This window comes from Phoca vitulina, unplaced genomic scaffold, assembly GCF_004348235.1.
Source record: "Phoca vitulina isolate PV1807 unplaced genomic scaffold, GSC_HSeal_1.0 scaffold51, whole genome shotgun sequence".
NCBI lineage: Eukaryota > Metazoa > Chordata > Mammalia > Carnivora > Phocidae > Phoca > Phoca vitulina.
In genome coordinates this window covers 2,766,721-2,789,220 of record NW_022589754.1, presented here as the reverse complement: position 1 = coordinate 2,789,220, position 22,500 = coordinate 2,766,721, and the positions used below count along the sequence as shown (strand labels likewise).

At 37.2% G+C, this 22,500-nt stretch overlaps 1 protein-coding gene and 1 pseudogene across 1 annotated transcript in view; one reads left to right on the top strand and one right to left on the bottom strand.

Moving 5' to 3' along the window:
- CYLC1 (cylicin 1) overlaps nt 1-22,500 on the top strand; it is a 177,965-nt gene that overhangs the window by 126,850 nt on the left and 28,615 nt on the right. Inside the window, exon 5 of the mRNA XM_032387858.1 lies at nt 1-591. This exon is cut by the window's left edge and continues 1,191 nt beyond it. Coding sequence (XP_032243749.1) covers nt 1-591 — 591 coding nt within the window. The remainder of the gene's footprint in view (nt 592-22,500) is intronic.
- Nucleotides 21,892-22,426, bottom strand: LOC116621883 (annotated as a pseudogene).

The window sequence follows — 22,500 nt, the reverse complement described above, 5'->3', positions numbered from 1 at the left end:
TCTGAATCTGAATGGGATTCAAAAAAGGATAAAAAAGATGAAAAAAAACATAAGAGAAATTCAAAGAAAGATGACAAAAATAAGTTTGCAATGAAGTCTGAAGAGTCTACTGAAATTGAATCTGATTGGGAGTCAAAAAAGGATAAGTATGATTCAAAGAAGACTAAGAAAGATTCAAAGAAAGATGCCAAGAAACAGGATGCAAAGAAGGGCATAGAGTCTACTGATGCAGAATCTGATGAATCTTCCAAGACAGACTCAAAGAAGCCTGAGACATTCGAAAGTTCAGATGCTGAATCTGAAGAGTCACTATATAAATTTGGGGCTAAAAAGAGAGTGGCTGATGAATCAGATGCCACATCTACTGATTCAAAGAAGGAAGCACTGGAACTAAAGAGAGAATTCAAAATGTCATCCAAAAAGACTACATTCAAAGAGAAAGAAAAAAAAACAGGTACAGGTAGAGTCCCTCCATCAAGAGAAAGACCACCACTACCTCCTTGTGAGCCTTTGCTACCATCACCCAAGATCAAACGTCTCTGTCAGTGCAAGATGCCTCCTGCACCTCTAAAACCAAGATATGCTCCTTTGGTATGTTTACTGTGTTTTTAGAAAAAAATCGACTAAAAATGAAAAATATTTTAAAAGGTTGAATTTATATTTTCCTTAAGAGTAGTTCAATTTTACTGGAATATTGACAAGTTAGGGACTAACAGATAAGAAAGAATAATTCAAAAGGACTCAAAAGAGTTGAAAAACAAATGTCAAAAAGTTAATAATATTTAGACTGAAACAGAGAACAGGCTTGTGACTTAAGAAAACATTTAAAATTATTTGTAAAGAGAATACAATTACAAGAGTGGTTAAATGTTCTTAAGAAGGAATAAAAGAATGAAAATTGACTAAAACTTCTATAGGGGCAGATTTTAAGGAGATAGAAAGACATTTCCTAAGAAGTTGCTAAATATAGTAAAAACTCAACCAAAATCCAGACATAGTACAGTAAAAACATAACATACAAGGATTCAAATATGCAAATTAAATTATTTAATCTATAGCTGAACTAAACTTCTTTATAAGTCATCATTCTTACTGATAATCAGGGAAATAATTTAACTTGCCAGGGGTAACGAGATCCCTTCTGGTTTATAACAGTCTCTTTCAGGTTAATTTGCTCTCTTTGAGAGTAAATGCTCTGTAAATTTAGTTTCTTTTCTTTTCTCCAGAGGATCTCCTCTTTCATTCCCCTTCCTCCAAAATCTGGCTATAAGGGGAAGCTTAGGTAGACATCTCAATTTGAATGTAGGGGCTCCTGTTCCCCATGTTCTCCACCTTTACTGGCTCTTTCTGATCTTTGGTTGTGACATAATTCATTTGCATTGTTTCTGGGCATCAACCTCTGTGTCCTCTGCTTTCACACAGTGTTTATTGTCAATTCTCAGCATGACAGGGCTGATGCCCTGTGTTCTGCTAAATTCAGAGCTTCTGTAGATATTGCTGAGTCTTAACCCTGAGCTTCTCATGTTAATTAAATTCCTCCCTTCCCCCTCTTCCTCCCTGTTCTTTTAGGCTTATTTCTTCTCAAGGGGCTTCTACTTCCTCTTCTAATCTCATGGGGATCTCCCTTTACTTTTTATTCCAAGTTTTTTCTATCCTTGGTTTATAATAAAATTTTATGTATATATATCCATTTTTCTCTTCATATATTTTTCTATTTTTATTTAGATATCTTTTTTTTTTTCATTTCTGTCAGAAAGTCTGGACTTTAAGTCCAAAGCTGATTAATGATTTTATTGCTAAATGATAAGTCTTAGGGGCTGAATCAATGGGTGAGTAGACATTAGGGCAGCAAGCTTTACAAGAAATGAGAATGTATTGGTGGATAAATTTTAAGGCAAAGGAAAAGAAAGACCCCCAAGTAGCTGGATTATTTTCCATGAGAAGTGTTTATGAAAAAAATAAGTAAAATATAAGAAAACAGGTTGGGGACATGGATTGATTTTAAGTATAAAAGAAAACCTTTCAGGGTAAGTTATGGGCTTTTTTACATTCAGACAAAGTCTCTTTAATAAGCTTCCATATGCGTAACTACCATATAGTCAGGCTTTTCCTTCTCTATCACTCTACTGAAACTGCTCTTTTCAAGATTTACTAAATACCTTCTTGTGGCCACATCCATTTGTTTCTCCTCTCTCATCTTATTCTACAATGCAACATCATTTAAAATAACCTCTCTCTCCTAAAAATATGTACTTTACTTGATTTCTAGGACTCTACTATCCTGTTTTCTTCCTACTTACTGGTAGTTTCTGCCACCTTTATTGTATCCCCCTCTTCCTCATCTTTGATGTTGCGATGACCTAAGACTTGGTTCCTGACCTTTTCTATCTAAAACCCTCTCTTGGTAAATCCATCTAATCCAATGGTTTTAAATATCATCTATGTTTTAATTACTTCAAAATTAATATGCTTAGCTCTGATCTTTCCATTGAAGTGTAAATTCCTTTATCTAACCACCTACTTGAAATTTTCAGTGTGAATTCTACTAGGCATCTCAAAAGTAACATAACAACTCTCAACCCATTCCAAAATCTATACCTCTCCAGTCTTTTCCATCTTAGTAAATACCCACTTGATCTTTTAAAACCTGGATATCATCTGTGATTCTATCCATTTTCTCATCCCCCACATATGATCAATCAGTAAAACTTCTTTACTTTACCTCCAAAATATATCCTGAATCTGTCCACGTCTCTGCATCTCAACTACTACTACTTTAACAGTTTCAATCATCATCTTTCTTGAAATGCTGCAAGAGTTTCTAAGTAGTCTTGCTATCTCTATTCTCTCCTGCTTCAAACACTCCAGTAGTTCCCCATTACCTTCAGAATAAAGCTCAAACTTCTTACCTTGGTTTTCAATGCCTACATTATCTAGACCATACCTATTTTCCACCCTCATTTTGTACCACTTTTCCACTTTTCTTACATAATTTAGCCAAACTAGCATTTTTTGTTTTTTGTTTGTTTGTTTCTCATAAGCACCAAGATTGTTTTTTGTTTTGTTTTGTTTTGTTTTGTTTTGTTTTTCCAAGGCATTATGTATGCTGTTTCTTCTGCTTGGACTGTTCCTCCGCAGATCTTTTCCTGACTAAACATTCTCACCATGTATTATTTCAGGCTAAATGTTATCTCTTCAGAGAAGCCTTCCCTGGTTACCATATCTTATGTTATCTCCTTCCCCAGCAAGTGTCCAGTCAGTCTCCTAAGCCTGAACCCTATTTATTTCTCTTCATAGAATGCATCTTTATCTTAAACTCCATATTTATTCATTGTTCATTAATTGTATTCACAATAAGAATTTAGGCTCCATACAGGCAGTGAGCCTTATTTGTTTTTTCACTCCTGTATTCACAGTTCCAAAAGCAGCACATAGGATATATTTGATTGGTTAAGAATATGGTTTCTTTAAAGAGCTGCAGATCATATGACACTAATGGACTTTCTGACATGTTTTTCCAAGCATTTCTACTCCTACAAAATGAACAAAAACAAGGCATATTAAAAGGGGGTGAGGAGTCACAAAAGGGAACCATGCATTCTAAGTGGAAGTCTCAAAAGGATATATATATATATATATATAATTTCTCATTCCTGTCTGGGGAATTTATGAGCAAACTGTGTTAATGGGTCTTAGGTCTCTTTTAGTATAGGCTCAAAGAACCATACTCTTACCACTCCTGAATCTTAATGATTCTCATAACAGAACCATAAGGCTAATGCCATGTTTCAGGGTCACCTCTGTTTATATTCCTGTATTAAAAGAATTCACTTTTGAAATTATGTTGGTAAAGCATGCCATGATTCAGAACCATGAATGAAAAAAAAATTAATTCAAGTATAATTAACATACAGTGTTATATTAGTTCCAGGTATACAATATAATGATTTAAAAATTCTATATTTTCTCAGTACTCATCAAGATAAATGTACTCTTAATCCCCTTCACTTATTTCACCCATCCCCCCACCTCCCCTCTGAAAACTACCAGTTTATTCTCTATATTTAAGGATCTGTTTTTATCCATTTTTTTCTGTTTTTTAAAATCCACATATGAGCAAAACATATGGTATTTGTGTTTCTCTGATTGACTTATTTCATTTAGCATTATACGCTCTAGGTCCATCCATGTTGTTACAAATGGGAAGATTTCATTTCTTTTTTATGGCTGAGTAATATTCCATTGTATAAATATACTAGTTCTTTTCATTAATCAATCAAAGGACACGGGATGGTACCATATCTTGAATAATGTAAACAATGCTGAAATAAACATTGGGGTACATATATCTTTTAAATTAGTGTTTTTGTTTTCTGTGGGAAATACCAAGTAGTGGAATTACTGAATCCCATAGTAATTCTATTTTAATTTTTGAGAAATATCCCTATTGTTTTCCACATTAGATGCAGCAATTTGCATTCCCATACACAGTGCACAAGGATTCCTTCTTCTCCACATCTTCACCAAAATTTGTTATTTCTTATCTTTTTGATTTTAGCCATTCTGACAAGTGTGAGGTGACATCTCACTGTTGTTTTGATTTACATTTCCCTGATGATTAGTGATGTTGAGCATCTTTACATGTTTCTTTTCACCATCTGTAGGTCTTCCTTGGAAAATGTCTGTGCATGACTTCTGCCTATTTTTAATCAGATTATTTTTTGATGTTGAGTTGTATAAGTTGTTTACATATTTTGGATATTAACCCTTTATCAGATATATGATTTGCAAATATCTTCCCTCATTTGGTGGGGTATATTTTTTGTTTTGTTGATGTTTCCCTTCATTGTGCAAAAGTTTTGCATTTTGGTACAGTACCAATAATTTAAATTTGAATTTGTTTTCATTGCCAAAGGAAACATATATATTTTATTCCAGGGATTTTATGGTATCAGGTTTCACATTTAGGTCTTTAGTCTTTTTTGAATTTATTTTTGTATATGGTGTAAGAAAGTGGTACAATTAAAATTTTTTTTTGCATGTAGCTGTTTAGTTTTCTGAACACCATTTGTTGAAGAGACTTTTCCCCACTGTATATCCTTGCCTCCTTTGTTCTAGATTAATTGACCATATAATCCTGGGTTTATTTCTGGGCTTTCTATTCTCTTCCACTGATCGGTGTCTATTCTTATGCCAGTATAATACTGTTTTGATAACTGCAGCTTTGTAGTATATCTGGAAATCTGAGATTGTGATACCTCCAGCTTTGTTTCTCTTTCTCATGATTGCTTTGGCTATTTAGGTTTTTTTGTGGTTCAATACACATTTTAGGATTCTTTGTTCTACTTCTGTGAAAAATGCTACTGGTATTTTGATAGGGATTGAATTAAATCTGTAGATTGCTTTGGGTAGTATGGACTTTTAAACAATATTTGTTCTCCTGATTCATGAACATGGAATATTCTTCCACTTGTTTGTGTCATCTTCAATTTCTTTCATTGATGATTTATACTTTTTGGAACACAGGTCCTTTACCACTTTGGTTAAGTTCATCCCGAGAAATTTCATTCTTTTTGGTGCAATATAAATGGGATTGCTTTCTTAATTTTTCTTCTACTATTTCATTATTAGTGTCTAGAAATGCAACATATTTCTGGGTATTAATTTTGTATTCTGCAACTTTATTGAATTCATTTATCAGTTCTAGTAGCTTTGTTGGTGGTGTCGTTAGGATTTTCTATAGGTAGTTTCATGTCATTTGCAAATAGGGAAAGTTCTTCTTCCTTACTGATTTTGATGCCTTTCATTTATTTTTCTTCTCTGATTGTTATGGCTAGGACTTTCAGTACAATGTTGAATAACAGTAGTGAGAGTGGACATCCTTGTCTTGTTCCTGATCCTAAAAGAGAAGTTCTCAGTTTTTTCCCATTGAGTATGATGATAGCTGTGAGATTTTCATACTGGCCTTTATAATGTTGAGGTTTATTTCCTCTAAACCTACTTTTTGAAGAGTTGTTTTTTTTTTTTTTTTCCATGAATGGATGCTGTATTATTTCAAATACTTTTTTTGGATTTATTGAAATGATTACATGGTTTTTATACTTTCTTTTGCTAATGTGGTGTATTACATTGATCGGTGAATATTGAGCCACCTTTCCATCACAGGAATAAATCCCACGTGATTGTGCTGAGTGATGTTTTCAATGTGTTGTTGGATTTGGTTTGCTAATATTTTGTTGAGGATTATTGCATTTATGTTCTTCAGAGATATTAACCTGCAGTTTTCATTTTTTGTAGTTTCTTTATCTGGTTTTGATATTAAGGTAATGCTGGCCTCCTAGAATGATTTTGGAATCTTTCCATCCTCCCCCCCCCTTTTTTTTGGAATACTTCAAAAATATAGGTAATATATCATCTATAAATATTTGGTAGAATTCACCTGTGAAGCCATCTGATCCTGGACTTTAGTTGTTGTTGTTGTTGTTGTTGTTTGATTACTGATTCAATTTCATTGATTGAATTACTCAAACCATTGAGTAATTGGTTTGCTCAAATTTTCTCTTGCTTCCTTGAATCATTCCTCAGAGGTTATATCTTTCTAGGAATTTATCCGTTTTTTTCTCAGTTGTCTAATATGTTGACATAATTTTCCATGATATTCTCTTATAATCTTTGGTATTTCTGTGGTGTCCGTTGTTATTTATACTCATTCATTTGTGATTATAGATATGTAAGTCCTCCTTTTTTTATGAGTTTGGTTGAAGGTTTGTCATTCTTTTTACCATTTTAAAGTACCAGCTCCTAGTTTCATTGATCTGATCTATTTTATTTTAGGGTCTATTTCATTTATATTTCCTCTAATCTTTATTATTTGTCTTTCTACTGGCTTTGGGCTTTGTACTTTTTCTAGTTCCTTTAGGTGTAAGGCTAGGTTTTTTATTTGAGATTTTCTTACTTCTTGTGGTAGGCCTGTATTGTTATAATCTTCCCTCTTAGAAGAGCTTTTGCTGCATCCCAAAGATTTTGTAACATTATGTTACCATTCTCATTTATCTCCATGAATTTTTTGATTTGCTCTTTTGATTTCCTGGTTGACCCATTCATTGTTCAGTAGCATGTTACTTAACCTCCAAGTATTTGTGTTCTTTCCAAATTTATTCTTTTTGTTGATTTCTAGTTTCACACCCTTGGGGTTGGAAAACCTGCATGATATGATTTCAATGGTTTTGAATTTGTTGTGACTTCTTTTATGGCCTAATGTGATCTATTCTGGGCAGTGTTCCATGTGCACTTGAAAAGAATGGGTATTCCACTGTTTTTAGGTGGTGTTCTTTGAATATATGTTAGATCCAATGTGTCATTCAAAGCTTCTGTTTTCTTGTTGGTTTTCTGTCTGGATGATCTATCCACTGATATCAGTGGGGTGTTGAAGTCCCCTATTGTAATTGCATTAGCATCCTTTTCTTACTTTATATATCTTAATAATTGCTTTATTTATTTGGGTGTTTCCATGTTTGGTACATAAATACTTACAATTGTTATTTTTTGTTGAATCAATCATTTTATTCTATAGTGTCCTTCTTTGTCTCTTATTACAGTCATTGTTTTAAAGTTGCTTTTGTCAACTGTAAATATTGCTACCCTAGCTTTCTTTTACCTTCCATTGACACTATGAATAATTTCCCATCCTTTCTTTATAGTTTCCTTTTTTCAATTTTTTATTTAAATTTTAGTTAGTAAACATAAATGTAAAATTGGTTTCAGGTGTAGAATTTAGTGATTTATCTCTTCCATATAACACCCAGTGTTCATCATAACAAGTGTCCTCATTAATACCCATCATCTGATTAGCCCATCCCTGCCCAGCTACCCTCCACCAACCCTCAGTTTATTCTCTATAGTTAAGAGTCTCTTATGCTTTTCTTCCCTCTCTCTCTTCTTTTTCCTTCCATTATGTTCATCTGTTTTGTTTCCTAAATTCCACATATGAGTGAAATCATATGGCATTTGTTTTTCTCTTACTAACTTATTTCACTTAGCATGTCATTGCAAATAACAGGATTTCATTCCTTTTAATGGCTGAGTAATATTTCACTATATACCACCTGTTCTTTATCCATTCATATATCCATGGACATCTGGGGTCTTTCCATAATTTGGCTATTGTTGATAATGTTGCTACAAATATCGGGGTTCATATAGCCCTTTGAATCAGCATTTTTGTATCTTTTGCATAAATACCTAATAATGTGATTGCTGGGTAATAGGACAGTTATATTTTTTAAATTTTTGAGGAACCTCTGTACCTTTTTCCAGAGTGGCTGCACCAGTTTGCATTCCCGCCAACAGTGTAAGAGGGTTCCCCTTTCTCTGCACCCTTGCCAACATCTGTTGTTTCCTGTGTTGTTAATTTTAGCCATTCTGAACAATGTGAGGTGGTACCTCATCATGGTTTTGATTTGTATTCCCTAATGATGAGTGATGTTGAGCATATTTTCATGTGTCTGTTAGCCATCTGTATGTCTTCGTTGGAAAATGTCTGTTTGTATCTTCTGCTAATTTCTTAACTGGATTATTTATTTTTAGGGTGTTGAGTTTGAGAAGTTCTTTATAGATTTTGGGTACTAACCCTTTATCAGATAAGTCATTTGCAAATATCTTCTCCCATTCCTTAGGTTGCCTTTTAGTTTTGTTGACTGTTTCCTTCACTGTGCAGAAATTTTCATCTTGATAAAGTCCCAATAGTTCATTTTTGCTTTTGTTACTTGCCTCCAGAGACATGTCTGGTAACAAGCTGCTATCAACAAGGTCAAAGAGATTGCTGCCTGTATTCCCTTCTAGGATTTTGATGGTTTCCTGTCTCATATTTAAGTCTTTCACCAATTTTGAATTTATTTTTGTGTATGGCATAAAAGAGTGGTTCAGTTTCATACTTCTTCAGGTTGCTGTCCAGTTTTCCCAACACCATTTGTTGAAGATACTTTTTCCCACTGGATATTCTTTCCTGCATTGTCAAAGATTAATTGGCAATAAAATTGAGGGTCCATTTCTGGGTTCTCTACTCTGTTCCATTTATCCATGTGTCTGTTTTTGTGCCAGTACTGTACTGTCTTGATCACTACACCTTCGTAATACAGCTTGAAGTCTGGAATTGTGATGCCTCCAGCTTTGCTTTTCTTTTTCAAGATTATTTTGGCTATTCAGGGTCTTTTGGGGTTCCATACAAATTTTAGGATTGTTTGTTCTAGCTCTATGAAAAATGCTGATGGTATTTTGATAGGGATTGCATTAAATGCATAGATTTTGGACATTTTAACAGTATTTGCTCTTTCAATCCATGAGCATGGACTGTTTTTCCATTTCTCTGTGTCCTCTTCAATTTCTTTTGTATGTGTTCTATAGTTTTCAGAGCATTGATCTTTTACATGTTTGGTTATGTTTATTCCTAGGTATATAATCGTTTTTGGTGTGAGTGTAAACGAGATCAATTTCTCTTTCTGCTGCATCTTTATTGGTGTATACATATGAAAAAGGATTCTGTACATAGATTTTATATCCTATGATTTTGCTGAATTTGAGAATCAGCTTCAGTAATTTTTTGGTGGAGTTTTTTGTGTTTTCTATATAGAGTATAATGTCTGTGAATAGTGAAAGTTTGACTTCTTACTTGCCTATTCAGATGCCTTTTATTTATTTTTGTTGTCTGATTATGGAGGGTAAGACTTCCAGTACTATGTTAAATAGTGGGTGAGAGTGGACACCCTTGTTTTGTTCCTGACCATAAAGGAAAAGCTCTGTTTTTCCCCACTGAGGATGATATTAGCTGTGGGTCTCTCCTATATGGCCTTTATGATGTTGAGGAATGTTCTCTTTATCCCTATTTTATTGAGAGTTTTTATCAAGAATGGATGCTGTATTTTGTCAAATGATTTTTCTGCATCTATTGAGAGCATTGTGTGTTTTGTACCCTTTCTTTTATTGATGTGGTTTATGACATTGAATGATTTCCCAATACTGAACCACCCTTGCAGACCAGGAATGAAACCCATTTGATCTTGGTGAATAATTCTTTTAATATACTGTTGGATTCACTTTGCTAGTATCTTGTTGAGAATTTTTATATCCATGTTCATCAGGGATATTTGCCTGTATTCCTGTTTTTTATTCAGGTATTTGTGTGGTTTTGGAATCAAGTTATTGCTGGCCTTGTAAAAGGGGGTTGGAAGTTTTCTTCCATTTCCACTTTTTTGGAACAGTTTGAGAATAATAGGTATTAACTCTTCTTTAAATGACTGGTACAATTCCCCTGGGAAGCCATCTGGCCCTGGAGTTTTGTTTGTTGATAGATTTTTGATTAGTGATTAAATTTCTTTACTGTTAATGGGTCTCTTCAGATTTTCTATTTCTTCCTGTTTCAGTTTTGGTAGTTTGCATGTTTCTTGTAATTTTTCCTTTTTTTCCAGATTGCCTATTTTGTTGGCATATGATTTTTCATAATGTTCTCTTATAACTCTTTGTATTTCTGTGGTGTTGGTTGTGATCTCTCATGTTTCATTCATGATTTTATTTATTTAGGCACTTTCTCTTTTCCACTTGATAAGTCTTTCCAGGGGTTTATCAATTTTTTAAAAATTCTTTCAAAGAACCAGCTCTTAGTTTCATTGATTTGTTGTACTGTTTTTATTTGTATATCATTTATTTCTGCTCTAATCTTTATTATTGTCCTTCTTCTACTGGTTTTAGTCTTCAGTTGTCATTTGTATAGCTCCTTTAGGTTTTTAGGTTAGGTTTGCAAAATTGAGATTTTTCTTCTTTTGAGGTAGGTCTGTATTGCTATATATTTCCCTCTTATGATTGTATTTGCTGCATCCCAATAGTTCTAGACTATTGTGTTTCCATTTTCATTTGCTTCCATGTATTTTTTTAAATTACTTCTTTAGTTTCCTGGTTTACCCATTCATTCTTTAGTAGAATGTTCTTTAACTTCCATGTATTTGTTTTCTTTCCAAATTTTGTCTCGTGTTTTACTTCAAGGTACATTGTGCTGTGGTCAGGATATATGCATGGTATGAGCTCAGTCTTTTTCTACTTGTTGAGTCCTGATTTTTGACCCAGTATGTGATCTATTCTGGAGAATGTTCCATGTGCACTAGAGAAGAATGTGTATTCTGGTGCTTTAGGATGAAATGATTTAAATGTATTTGTTAATTCCATCTGGTCCAGTGTGTCATTCAAAGCCCTTGTTTCCTTGTTGATGTATTTAGATGATCTGACCATTGCTGTGAGTGAGATGATAAAATCCTCTATTTTTATTGTATTATTATCAATGAGTTTCTTCATGTTTATTATTAACTGATTTATATAATTGGATGTTCCGAAGTTGGAGGCATAAATATTTACAACTGTTAGATCTTTTTGTTGGAATGACCCCTTTATTATTATATAGTGCCCTTCTTAATCTCTTGTTACAGTCTGTTTTAAAATTTAGTTTGTCTGTTTTAAGTATGGCTACTTTGGTTTTCTTTTTTTTTTAATTTTTTTATTCTTATGTTAATCACCATACATTACATCATTAGTTTTAGATGTAGTGTTCCATGATTCATTGTTTGTGCATAACACCCAGTGCTCCATGCAGAACATGCCCTCCTCAATACCCATCACCAGGCTAACCCATCCTCCCACCCCCCTCCCTTCTAGAACCCTCAGTTTGTTTTTCAAGTCCATCGTCTCTCATGGTTCGTCTCCCCCTCCGATTTCCCCCCCTTCATTCTTCCCCTCCTGCTATCTTCTTCTTTTTTTTTCTTAACATATATGCATTATTTGTTTCAGAGGTACAGATCTGAGATTCAACAGTCTTGCACAATTCACAGCGCTTACCAGAGCACATACCCTCCCCGGTGTCCATCACCCAGCCACCCCATCCCTCCCACCCCCCACCACTCCAGCAACCCTCAGTTTGTTTCCTGAGATTAAGAATTCCTCATATCAGTGAGGTCATATGATACATGTCTTTCTCTGTTTGACTTATTTCACTCAGCATAATACCCTCCAGTTCCATCCACGTCGTTGCAAATGGCAAGATCTCATTCCTTTTGATGGCTGCATAATATTCCATTGTGTATATATATATATATATATATATATATATATATATATATATACCACATTTCTTTTTCCATTCATCTGTTGATGGACATCTGGGCTCTTTCCACAGTTTGGCTATTGTGGACATTGCTGCTATAAACGTTGGGGTGCACGTACCCTTTCGGATCCTTAATTTTGTATCTTTGGGGTAAATACCCAGTAGTGCAATTGCTGGGTCATATGGTAGCTCTATTTTCAACTTTTTGAGGAACCTCCATACTGTTTTCCAGAGTGGCTGCACCAGCTTGCATTCCCACCAACAGTGTAGGAGGGTTCCCCTTTCTCCACATCCCCGCCAACATCTGTCATTTCCTGACATGTTAATTTTACCCATTCTGACTGGTGTGAGGTGGTATCTCATTGAGGTTTTGATTTGGATTTCCCTGATGCCAAGCGATGTTGAGCACTTTTTCATGTGTCTGTTGGCCATTTGGATGTCTTTGGAAAAATGTCTGTTCATGTCTTCTGCCCATTTCTTGATTGGATTCTTTGTCTTTGGGTGTTGAGTTTGATAAGTTCTTTATAGATTTTGGATACTAGCCCTTTATCTGATATGTCATTTGCCAATATCTTCTCCCATTCTGTCGGTTGTCTTTTGGTTTTGTTGACTGTTTCCTTTGCTGCGCAAAAGCTTTTTATCTTGATGAAGTCCCAATAGTTCATTTTTGCCCTTGCTTCCCTTGCCTTTGGCGATGTTTCTAGGAAAAAGTTGCTGCGGCTGAGGTCGAAGAGGTAGCTGCCTGTGTTCTCCCTCAGGATTTTGATGGACTCCTGTCTCACATTTAGGTCTTTCAACCATTTGGAGTCTATTTTTCTGTGTGGTGTAAGGAAATGGTCCAGTTTCATTCTTCTGCATGTGGCTGTCCAATTTTCCCAACACCATTTGTTGAAGAGACTGTCTTTTTTCCATTGGACATTCTTTCCTGCTTTGTCAAAGATTAGTTGACCATAGAGGTGAGGGTCCATTTCTGGGCTCTCTATTCTGTTCCATTGATCTATGTGTCTGTTTTTGTGCCAGTACCATACTGTCTTGATGATGACAGCTTTGTAATAGAGCTGGAAGTCCGGAATTGTGATGCCGCCAGCTTTGCTTTTCTTTTTCAACATTCCTCTGGCTATTCAGAGTCTTTTCTGGTTCCATACAAATTTTAGGATTATTTGTTCCATTCCTTTGAAAAAAGTGGATGGTATTTTGATGGGGATTGCGTTGAATGTGTAGATTGCTCTAGGTAGCATTGACATCTTCACAATATTTGTTCTTCCAATCCATGAGCATGGAATGTTTTTCCATTTCTTTGTGTCTTCCTCAATTTCTTTCATGAGTATTTTATAGTTTTCTGAGTACAGATCCTTTGCCTCTTTGGTTAGATTTATGCCTAGGTATCTTAAAGTTCTGGGTGCAATTGTAAATGGGATCAAGTCCTTAATTTCTCTTTCTTCTGTCTTGTTGTTGGTGTATAGGAATGCCACTGACTTCTGTGCATTGATTTTATATCCTGCCACTTTACTGATTCCTGTATGAGTTCTAGCAGTTTTGGGGTGGAGTCTTTGGGGTTTCCCACATAAAGTCATATCATCTGCAAAGAGTGACAGTTTGACTTCTTCTTTGCCGATTTGGATGCCTTTGATTTCTCTTTGTTGTCTGATTGCTGTGGCTAGGACTTCTAATACTATGTTGAATAGCAGTGGTGATAGTGGACATCACTGTTGCGTTCCTGACCTTAGGGGGAAAGCTCTCAGTTTTTCCCCATTGAGAATGATATTCGCTGTGGGTTTTTCATAGATGGCTTTATGATATTGAGGTATATACCCTCTATCCCTATACTCTGAAGTTTGATCAAGAAAGGATGTTGTACTTTGTCAAATGCTTTTTCTGCATCTATTGAGAGGATCATATGATTCTTGTTCTTTCTTCTGTTCATGTATTGTATGACGTTGATTGATATGCGGATGTTGAACCAACCTTGCAGCCCAGGGATAAATCCCACTTGGTCGTGGTGAATAATCCTTTTAAAGTACTGTTGGATCCTATTGGCTAGTATTTTGGTGAGAATTTTTGCATCCATGTTCATCAGGGATATTGGTCTGTAATTCTCCTTTTTGATGGGGGCTTTGTCTGGTTTTGGGATCAAGGTAATGGTGGCCTCATAAAATGAGTTTGGAAGTTTCCCTTCCATTTCTATTTTTTGGAACAGTTTCAGAAAAATAGGTATTAATTCTTCTTTAAATGTTTGGTAGAATTCCCCGGGGAAGCCATCTGGCCCTGGGCTTTTGTTTGTTGGGAGATTTTTGATGACTGCTTCAATTTCCTTAATGGTTATAGGTCTGTTCAGGTTTTCTATTTCTTCCTGGTTCAGTTGTGGTAGTTGATACAACTCTAGGAATGCATCCATTTCTTCCAGGTTATCTAATTTGCTGGCATAGAGTTGCTCATAATATGTTCTTATAATTGTTTGTATTTCTTTGGTGTTGGTTGTGATCTCTCCTCTTTCATTCATGATTTTGTTGATTTGGTCATTTCTCTTTTCTTTTTGATAAGTCTGGCCGGGGGTTTATCAATCTTGTTAATTCTTTCAAAGAACCAGCTCCTAGTTTCGTTGATCTGTTGTACTGTTCTTTTAGTTTCTCTTTCATTGATTTCTCCTCTGATCTTTATTATTTCTCTTCTTCTGCTGGGTTTAGGCTTTATTTGCTGTTCTTTCTCCAGCTCCTTTAGGTGTAGGGTTAGGTTGTGTACTTGACACCTTTCTTGTTTCTTGAGAAAGGCTTGTATTGCTATATACTTTCCTCTTAGGACTGCCTTTGTTGCATCCAAAGATTTTGAACAGTTGTGTTTTCAATTTCATTGGTTTCCATGAATATTTTTAATTCTTCTTTAATTTCCTGGTTAACCCATTCATTCTTTAGTAGGATGCTGTTCAGCCTCCATGTATTTGAGTTCTTTCCGACTTTCCTCTTGTGATTGAGTTCTAGTTTCAAAGCATTGTGGTCTGAAAATAGGCAGGGAATGATCCCAATCTTTTGGTACCGGTTGAGACCTGGTTTATGACCTAGTATGTGATCGATTTTGGAGAATGTTCCAGGGGCACTAGAGAAGAATGTGTATTCCGTTGCTTTGGAATGGAATGTTCTGAATATGTCTGTGAAGTCCATTTGGTCCAGTGTGTCATTGAAAGTCTTTATTTCCTTCTTGATTTTTTGCTTAGATGATCTGTCCATTTCAGTGAGGGGGGTGTTAAAGTCCCCCACTAATATTGTATTGTTGTCGATGTGTTTCTTTGCTTTTGTTATTAATTGCCTTATATAATTGGCTGCTCCCATGTTAGGGGCATAGATATTTACAATTGTTAGATCTTCTTGTTGGATAGACCCTTTAAGTAGGATATAGTGTCCTTTCTCATCTCTTATTACAGTCTTTGGTTTAAAATCTAATTTGTCTTATATAAGAATTGCCACCCCAGCTTTCTTTTGGTGTCCATTAGCATGGTAAAAGGTTTTCCACCCCCTCACTTTCAATCTGGGGGTGTCTTTGGGTCTTAAATGAGTCTCTTGCAGACAGCATATTGATGGGTCTTGTTTTTTAATCCAATCTGATAGCCTGTGTCTTTTGACTGGGGCATTTAGCCCATTTACATTCAGGGTAACTATTGAAAGATAGGAATTTAGTGCCATTGTATTGCCATTAACGTGACTGTTACTGTATATTGTCTGTGTTCCTTTCTGGTCTATGTTGCTTTTAGGCTCTCTCTTTGCTTAGAGGACCCCTTCCAATATTTCTTGTAGGGCTGGTTTCGTGTTTGCAAATTCCTTTAGTTTTTGTTCGTCCTGGAAGCTTTTTATCATCTCTCCTTCTATTTTCAATGACAGCCTAGCTGGATATAGTATTCTTGGCTGCATATTTTTCTCGTTTAGTGCTCTGAATATATCCTGCCAGTACTTTCTGGCCTGCCAGGTCTCTGTGGATAGGTCTGTTGCCAATCTAATGTTTCTACCATTGTAGGTTACATATCTCTTCTCCCGAGCTGCTTTCAGGATTTTCTCTTTGTCTCGGAGACTTGTAAGTTTTACTATTAGATGTAGGGGTGCTGACCTATTTTTATTGATTTTGAGAGGGATTCTCTGTGCTTCCTGGATTTTGATGCCTGTTTCCTTCCCCAAATTAGGGAAGTTCTCTGCTATAATTTGCTCCATTATACCTTTTGCCCCTCTCTCTCTTTCTTCTTCTTCTGGGATCCCAATTATTCTAATGTTGTTTCTTCTTATGGTATTGCTTATCTCTCGAATTCTGCCCTCGTGATCCAGTAGTTGTTTATCTCTCTTTTTCTCAGCTTCTTTATTTTCCATCATTTGATCTTCTATCTCACTGATTCTCTCTTCTGCCTCATTTATCCTAGCAGTTAGCGCCCCCATATTTGATTGCACCTCATTAATAGCCTTTTTGATTTCAACTTAGTTAGATTTTAGTTCTTTTACTTCTCCAGAAAGGGTTTCTCTAATAACTTCCATGCTTTTTTCAAGCCCAGCTAGTATCTATAAAGTGATGATTCTGAACTCTAGATTCGACATCGTACTAATGTCCATATTGAGTAGGTCCCTGGCAGTCGGTACTACCTCTTGTTCTTTTTGTTGAGGTGATTTTTTCCGTCTTGTCATTTTGTCCAGAGGAGAACAGATTAATGAGAGAACAAAATGCTAACAGGGTAACAACGTCCCCAGAAAATATACTCTAATCAAATCAGAAAGGACCTGAAGCAGGGGGAAAAGAAAGGGAAGGAGAGAAAAAAAAGAAAAAGATAAAGATAAAGATAAAGATAAAAACAAACAAATCAGAACAAAACAAACAAACAAACAAAAAGATTATGATCAAATATGATCAGGCTGGTACATAGATCAGTGCCACACACTAGATTTTGGGTGTATATTGGTCTGTTAGAAGAAAGTGCCTCCCAAAATTTTAAAGTAAGAAAAACTTATATATGTAAAAAATAAGGGTTGATATGATAAAGGGATGGAATATGACTGTAAAAATGAAAATTATAAAAAATTTTATAAAAGGAATTGATAAGAAGTTGTTTGAAAAAAGAAAGAAGAGGATTTAAAAAAAAAGAAAAAAAAGGGAGACAATGTGATCAGGCAGCGGAGTAGAAGAAAACCATACACTAGAGATTTAGGGTACATTTTGATCTGTTAGAAGAAACTATCTCAAAAATTTAAAGAGAGAACAATTTATGTATATATGCCAAAAATAAGGGGAACTACTATGATGGGATAGAATTGACTCTAAAAATGAAAAATAAAAATGTTTTTTAAAAAAGGGATTGATAAGATGTTGGTTGAAAAAGGGAAAAAGAAAAACTCAAAAAAAAAAAAAGACAGTAAAAAAAAATTAACTTTGAAAGACTACAGAATCATGGTAAAAAAGCCATGGATTCTATGTGCAGTATTCCTCTAGCGCTGGAGTTCTGCCTTTCTCATTGATGGTTAAACTTGGTCTTGGCTGGCTGTTCTCGCTGATCTTCTGGGGGAGGGGCCTGTTGCCGTGGTTCCCAAATGTCTTTGCTGGAGGCAGAATTGCCCTGCCCTTGCCGGTCCTGGCTAAGTAATCTGCTTCGGTTTGCTCTCGGGAGCTTTTGTTCCCTGCAAGCTTTCCGTACAGCTTTGGAGGACGAGAGTGAAAATGGCGGCCTCCCAATCTCTGCCCTGAGGAGCCGACAGCTCGGGGCCCTTCTCCTCAGTGAGCCCCCAGAGAAAAGCAGTCAGTCACTCCCGTCTCCCCAGTCTCCAGCCGCACTCCGTGCTCACCCGTCCTGTGACCGAGCATTTCTATCTCTGGCACCCGACTCAGTGTGGAGTCTACAAACCCAGCAGATCCCTGCGGTGCGCTCCCGCGCCTCTCCTCCCAGGGGAAGAAGGTGAGTCTCCCCCGATCTGCCGCTTGTTGGGTCCCTGCTGGAGGAGCAGTGGCCCAACTGTGCCCCGGATCACGGTTTATGGCAACCCCGAGCTGAGAGCCCGCGCCTGGGCTCCATCTCTGCAGCCGGCTTCCCCGCTCCGATACCTGGGAGCTCTGCCGCACTCAGGCACCCCGGTCTTTCTGTGACCCCGAGGGTCCTGAGACCACACTGTCCCGCAAGGGTTCCACCCCCGCTTAGCCACTGGAGTGACGTCCCTCAGCAGAGCAGACTTCTAAAAGTTCCGATTTTGTGCTCCGCAGCTCTATCACTTGCCAGAAGCGGCCGACGGAGGCCCCCTCCCCCGCTGTCTATCCTCCCGAATATCGCCTCGGTTTCACTTCTCCGCACGTCCTACCTTCCAGAAAGTGGTCTCTTTTCTGTTCAGAGTTCTTTGTATTCTTTTCTTCCATCTCCTGTTGAGTTCGTAGGTGTTCAGAATGGTTTGATCCCTATCCAGCTGAATTCCTGAGACCAGACGAAATCCAGGTCTCCTACTCCTCCGCCATCTTGCTCCGCCCCCACTTTGGCTTTCTTTTGATGGCCATTAGCATAATAGATCGTTCTTCATCCCCTTATATTTAATCTGGAGGTGATTTTAGGTCTCAAATGAGTCTCTTAGCATATAGATGTGTCCTATTTTTTTTTATCCATTCTTATACACTATGTCTTTTGATTGGAGCATTTAGTCCACTTACATTTAGAGTGATTATTGATAGATAAGAATTTAGTGCCATTTTGTTTATTACGGCAACTGTAGTGTCCCTGATACTGGAGACTTTCCCTGTTCCTTTCTAGTTTTTGTTGCTTTTGGTCTTCCTTTCCCACTCAAAGGGTCCCTTTCAATATTTAATGCAGAGCTGGCTTAGTATTTAAGAACTCCTTTAGTTTTTGTTTGTCTCAGAAACTTTCTCTCCTTGTATTCTGAATGATAGTCTTGCTGGATAAAGTATTCTTGGCTGCATATTTTTCCCATTCAGCACATTGAATATGTCATGCCGCTCTCTTCTGGCTTTTTTTGTCAGGTTTTTGTGGAAAGACCTGCTGTAAACCTGATTTGTCTTCCTTTGTAGGTTAGGAATTTTTGTCAGGTTTTTGTGGAAAGATCTGCTGTAAACCTGATTTGTCTTCCTTTGTAGGTTAGGGATTTCTTTTCCCTTGCTTCTTCAGGATCCTTTCTTTATCTCTATAGTTCCAAAATTTACTACAATATATGTTGGTGTTGGCCTGCTTTTGTTGCATTTGGTGGGAGTTCTCTGTGCCTTCTGGATTTGGATGTCTGTTTCTTTCCCCAGACTAGGGAAGTTTTTAGCTATTGTTTCCTTAAATAAAACTACTGCCCCCTTTCCCCTCTCGTCTGAGTCTCCTATAATATGAATGTTATTATACTTTATGGTGTTGCTGAGTTCCCTAAGTCTACCTTCTTTATCCAATACTTTTCTTTCCCTCTTCTTTTCAGCTACATTATTTTCAATAATTTTATCTTCTATATCACTGATTCTTTCCTCTGTTTCATTCATCTTCATTGTTATTGTATCCAGTCAGTTTTGCATCTTGATTAAGCATTTTTAATTTCAGTCTGACTAGTTTTTTGTTCTTTTATCCCTGCAGGAAGGGATTCTCTCATGTCTTCTATCCTTTTCTCAAGCCCAGCCTGTATCCTTAAGATTGTTTAAAATCTGGTTTAGGCATATTACTTATATCTGTTTTGATTAGATCACTGGCCATGACCTCTTCATGTTTTCATTTGGGGCAAATTCCTCCATCTTGGCATTTTGTCTAGGTCAGTTTTTATTTTGTGTGTGTGTATATGTTAGGAAAGCCTGTTAAATTTCCTACTCCTGAGAATAATGGCTATGTTAAGAAGAGATCCTATAGTGTCCAGGGCCTGGCACTTCAGGAGGTCATTCAGAGTGTGCACTCTGTTGTTTTGTTTTGGCTTCTCTTTCCCTCAGGTCAGTCCTCTGCAGAGTTTCTCCTTGATAACAGTGGGGAGTATTTGGACCTTGTCCAGTGTGTGGTGTTTTAAATAGGCTTTTTTTTTTTGTCTGCTTGTTAAAATAAGCCTGACCCTATTTCCACTAGAGCTGAAGTTTGCAGCACTCTATGATCAGTAGGTTTGGTGCATGTGGGGGTTTGTGCTGGTCTTCTGGGGGAGGGGCCTACTGCTCTTATCAGGCTGACTTGCCCTAGTAAAGATGCACCTTGCAGGGAGCAGTGAGGTGGGGGTTAGTTAAATGGCTCCAGCCTCCACTGAGGGGCACAGTGTTGAACACTGAAGTCTGTCGGTGCTGATGGGTGGGGCAAGGGGAATTGTGTCACTCTGTTGTCTTGTCCCCAGACAAGAGAGTTTAAGCCTGCAGCTGTTCAGGAAGCCCTCACAGAAGAGCATACAATCTCCCCTTCTTGTGTCCCTGACTTCCATCAGAACCCTGCTTTCACCCTGTGTCTGTGCCATCTGCCTGCCTGGTGGTGCAAAGCTCCTGTGTTTTATCTCAGGTGCACAGCTGGGTTTCAAAAACTCCAAATTTTAGGGACCTAGAGTGGTGTAGACCCATGCTGATCTTCTGGGGGAGGTTTCCCCATGCAGTTGCTGGTGCAGGTTTGTCCCAGATAAGCAATCTCATGACCATGCAGGGCCTGGGAGCTTATGGTAAAACACAGCCACAAGCTGGCTTCCAGGTTAGCTTCCTTCAGCAGGTGCCTCTGCTGCTATGCTAATTAACATGGTCACTCAATTGTGCCCACCTGTCTCTTTTGATCCCTGAGAGGCAGTGCCACCTCTCCCAAATGCACTTTAAGAAGGGGAACTTTTTCTTCTGGTGCATGAGAGAGATCCCATGAGATCCTCAGACCATGCTTTCTGATTTGGGCCTCTGACCTCCTTCCCCATATAAGAAGCACTAAGCCCACCACACATGACCCGGGTGATGGCTTGAACTTTTAAAACTTCAGAATTTGAGCTCCCCTGCTTGTAAAAACTTGTGATAATCAACCCCTCTTCTTTTCCCAGTCAATGGTTTCAAGGAAGAGTTTTTCTTGTGCAATCCACTGCATGCTGCTTTCTCTATCTCTCTCTCTGTCTTCTCTCTCCATGATCAGAGATCCTTCCCCCAACAGCACCTGCAATTCTTTTCTCCCCAAAATCAACTCCCTGCAGCTTCTACCTTCCACAATTTGGCCTTTTTTCTCCCTCTATATGTACGGTTTGTTCTCAGGCCTCTGATAAATTTCTTGGGTGTTCAGAATGATTAGATAATTATCTAGCTATTTTCAAGGGACAAGGCAAGCATAGGATCCCCCTACCACTCCAACATCTTAACTCCCATCCTTTCACTTTAAATCTGAATGTATCTTTCAGTCTGAAGTAAATCTCTTGTAGGCAGCATAGCATATGGATTGATCTTGCTTTTTCATCCATTCAGTCACCCTATGGGTTTACATTGGAGCATTTAATCCATTTACATTCAAATTAATTATTGATAGGTATGTACTTATTGCCATTTTGTTACTTCCTTCAGGACTGTTTTTGTAGTTCTTCTCTGTTCCTTCCTGCTTTAGCTTTCTTCCCTTGTGGTTTGCTGGTTTTCTTTAGTGATATGCTTGGATTCTCTCTCTCTTTTTTTTTTCATATCTCTAACAGGTTTTTAATTTGTGGTTCCATTAGGTTGATATATAACATCCTATGAATATAGCAGTTTATATTAAATTGATGGTTGCTTAAATTTGAACCCATTCTAAAAGCACTAAATTTTTACTTCCCCTCATGTTTTATGTATATGATGTGACACTTTACTTTTTTTTTTTTTTTGGTGAAAAAATTTATATTTAGATTTAGCCAGCTGGACTCAGTTTAGATGATTCCAATTTTGTTGGCAACATCCAAAGCATCATAGTCAGGAGCCAGTCGAACATATGCCTTCTTCTTTCCATCAGGCCTTACCAAGGTGTTGACCTTGGCCACGTCAATGTTGTAGAGCTTCTTCACAGCCTGTTTGATCTGGTGCTTATTGGCCTTTACATCCACAATGAACACATGTGTGTTGTTGTCTTCTGTTTTCTTCATGGCTGACTCAGTAATCAGGGGGAACTTGATGATGGCATAGTGATCAAGCTTGTTTTTCCTGGGGGCTCTCTTTTGAGGATATTTGGGCTGCCTCCGCAGGCTCAGTGTCTTGGGTCATCAGAATGTAGGTGACATGTGGATCTTCTTTTTTTTTGTGACTGCAGATGCCTTTCAGCACTGCTTTCTTGACCTTCAAAGCCTTTGCTTTGGCTTTGGCTTTGGGAGGGGCAGGGGCTTCCTTCTTAGCCTTTGGTGCCATCTTCATAAAAGGCTACATTCTTTTATTTTATGAATCGTATGACAAATTTTATACATAAAATTGATTTTACTGCTTTGTGC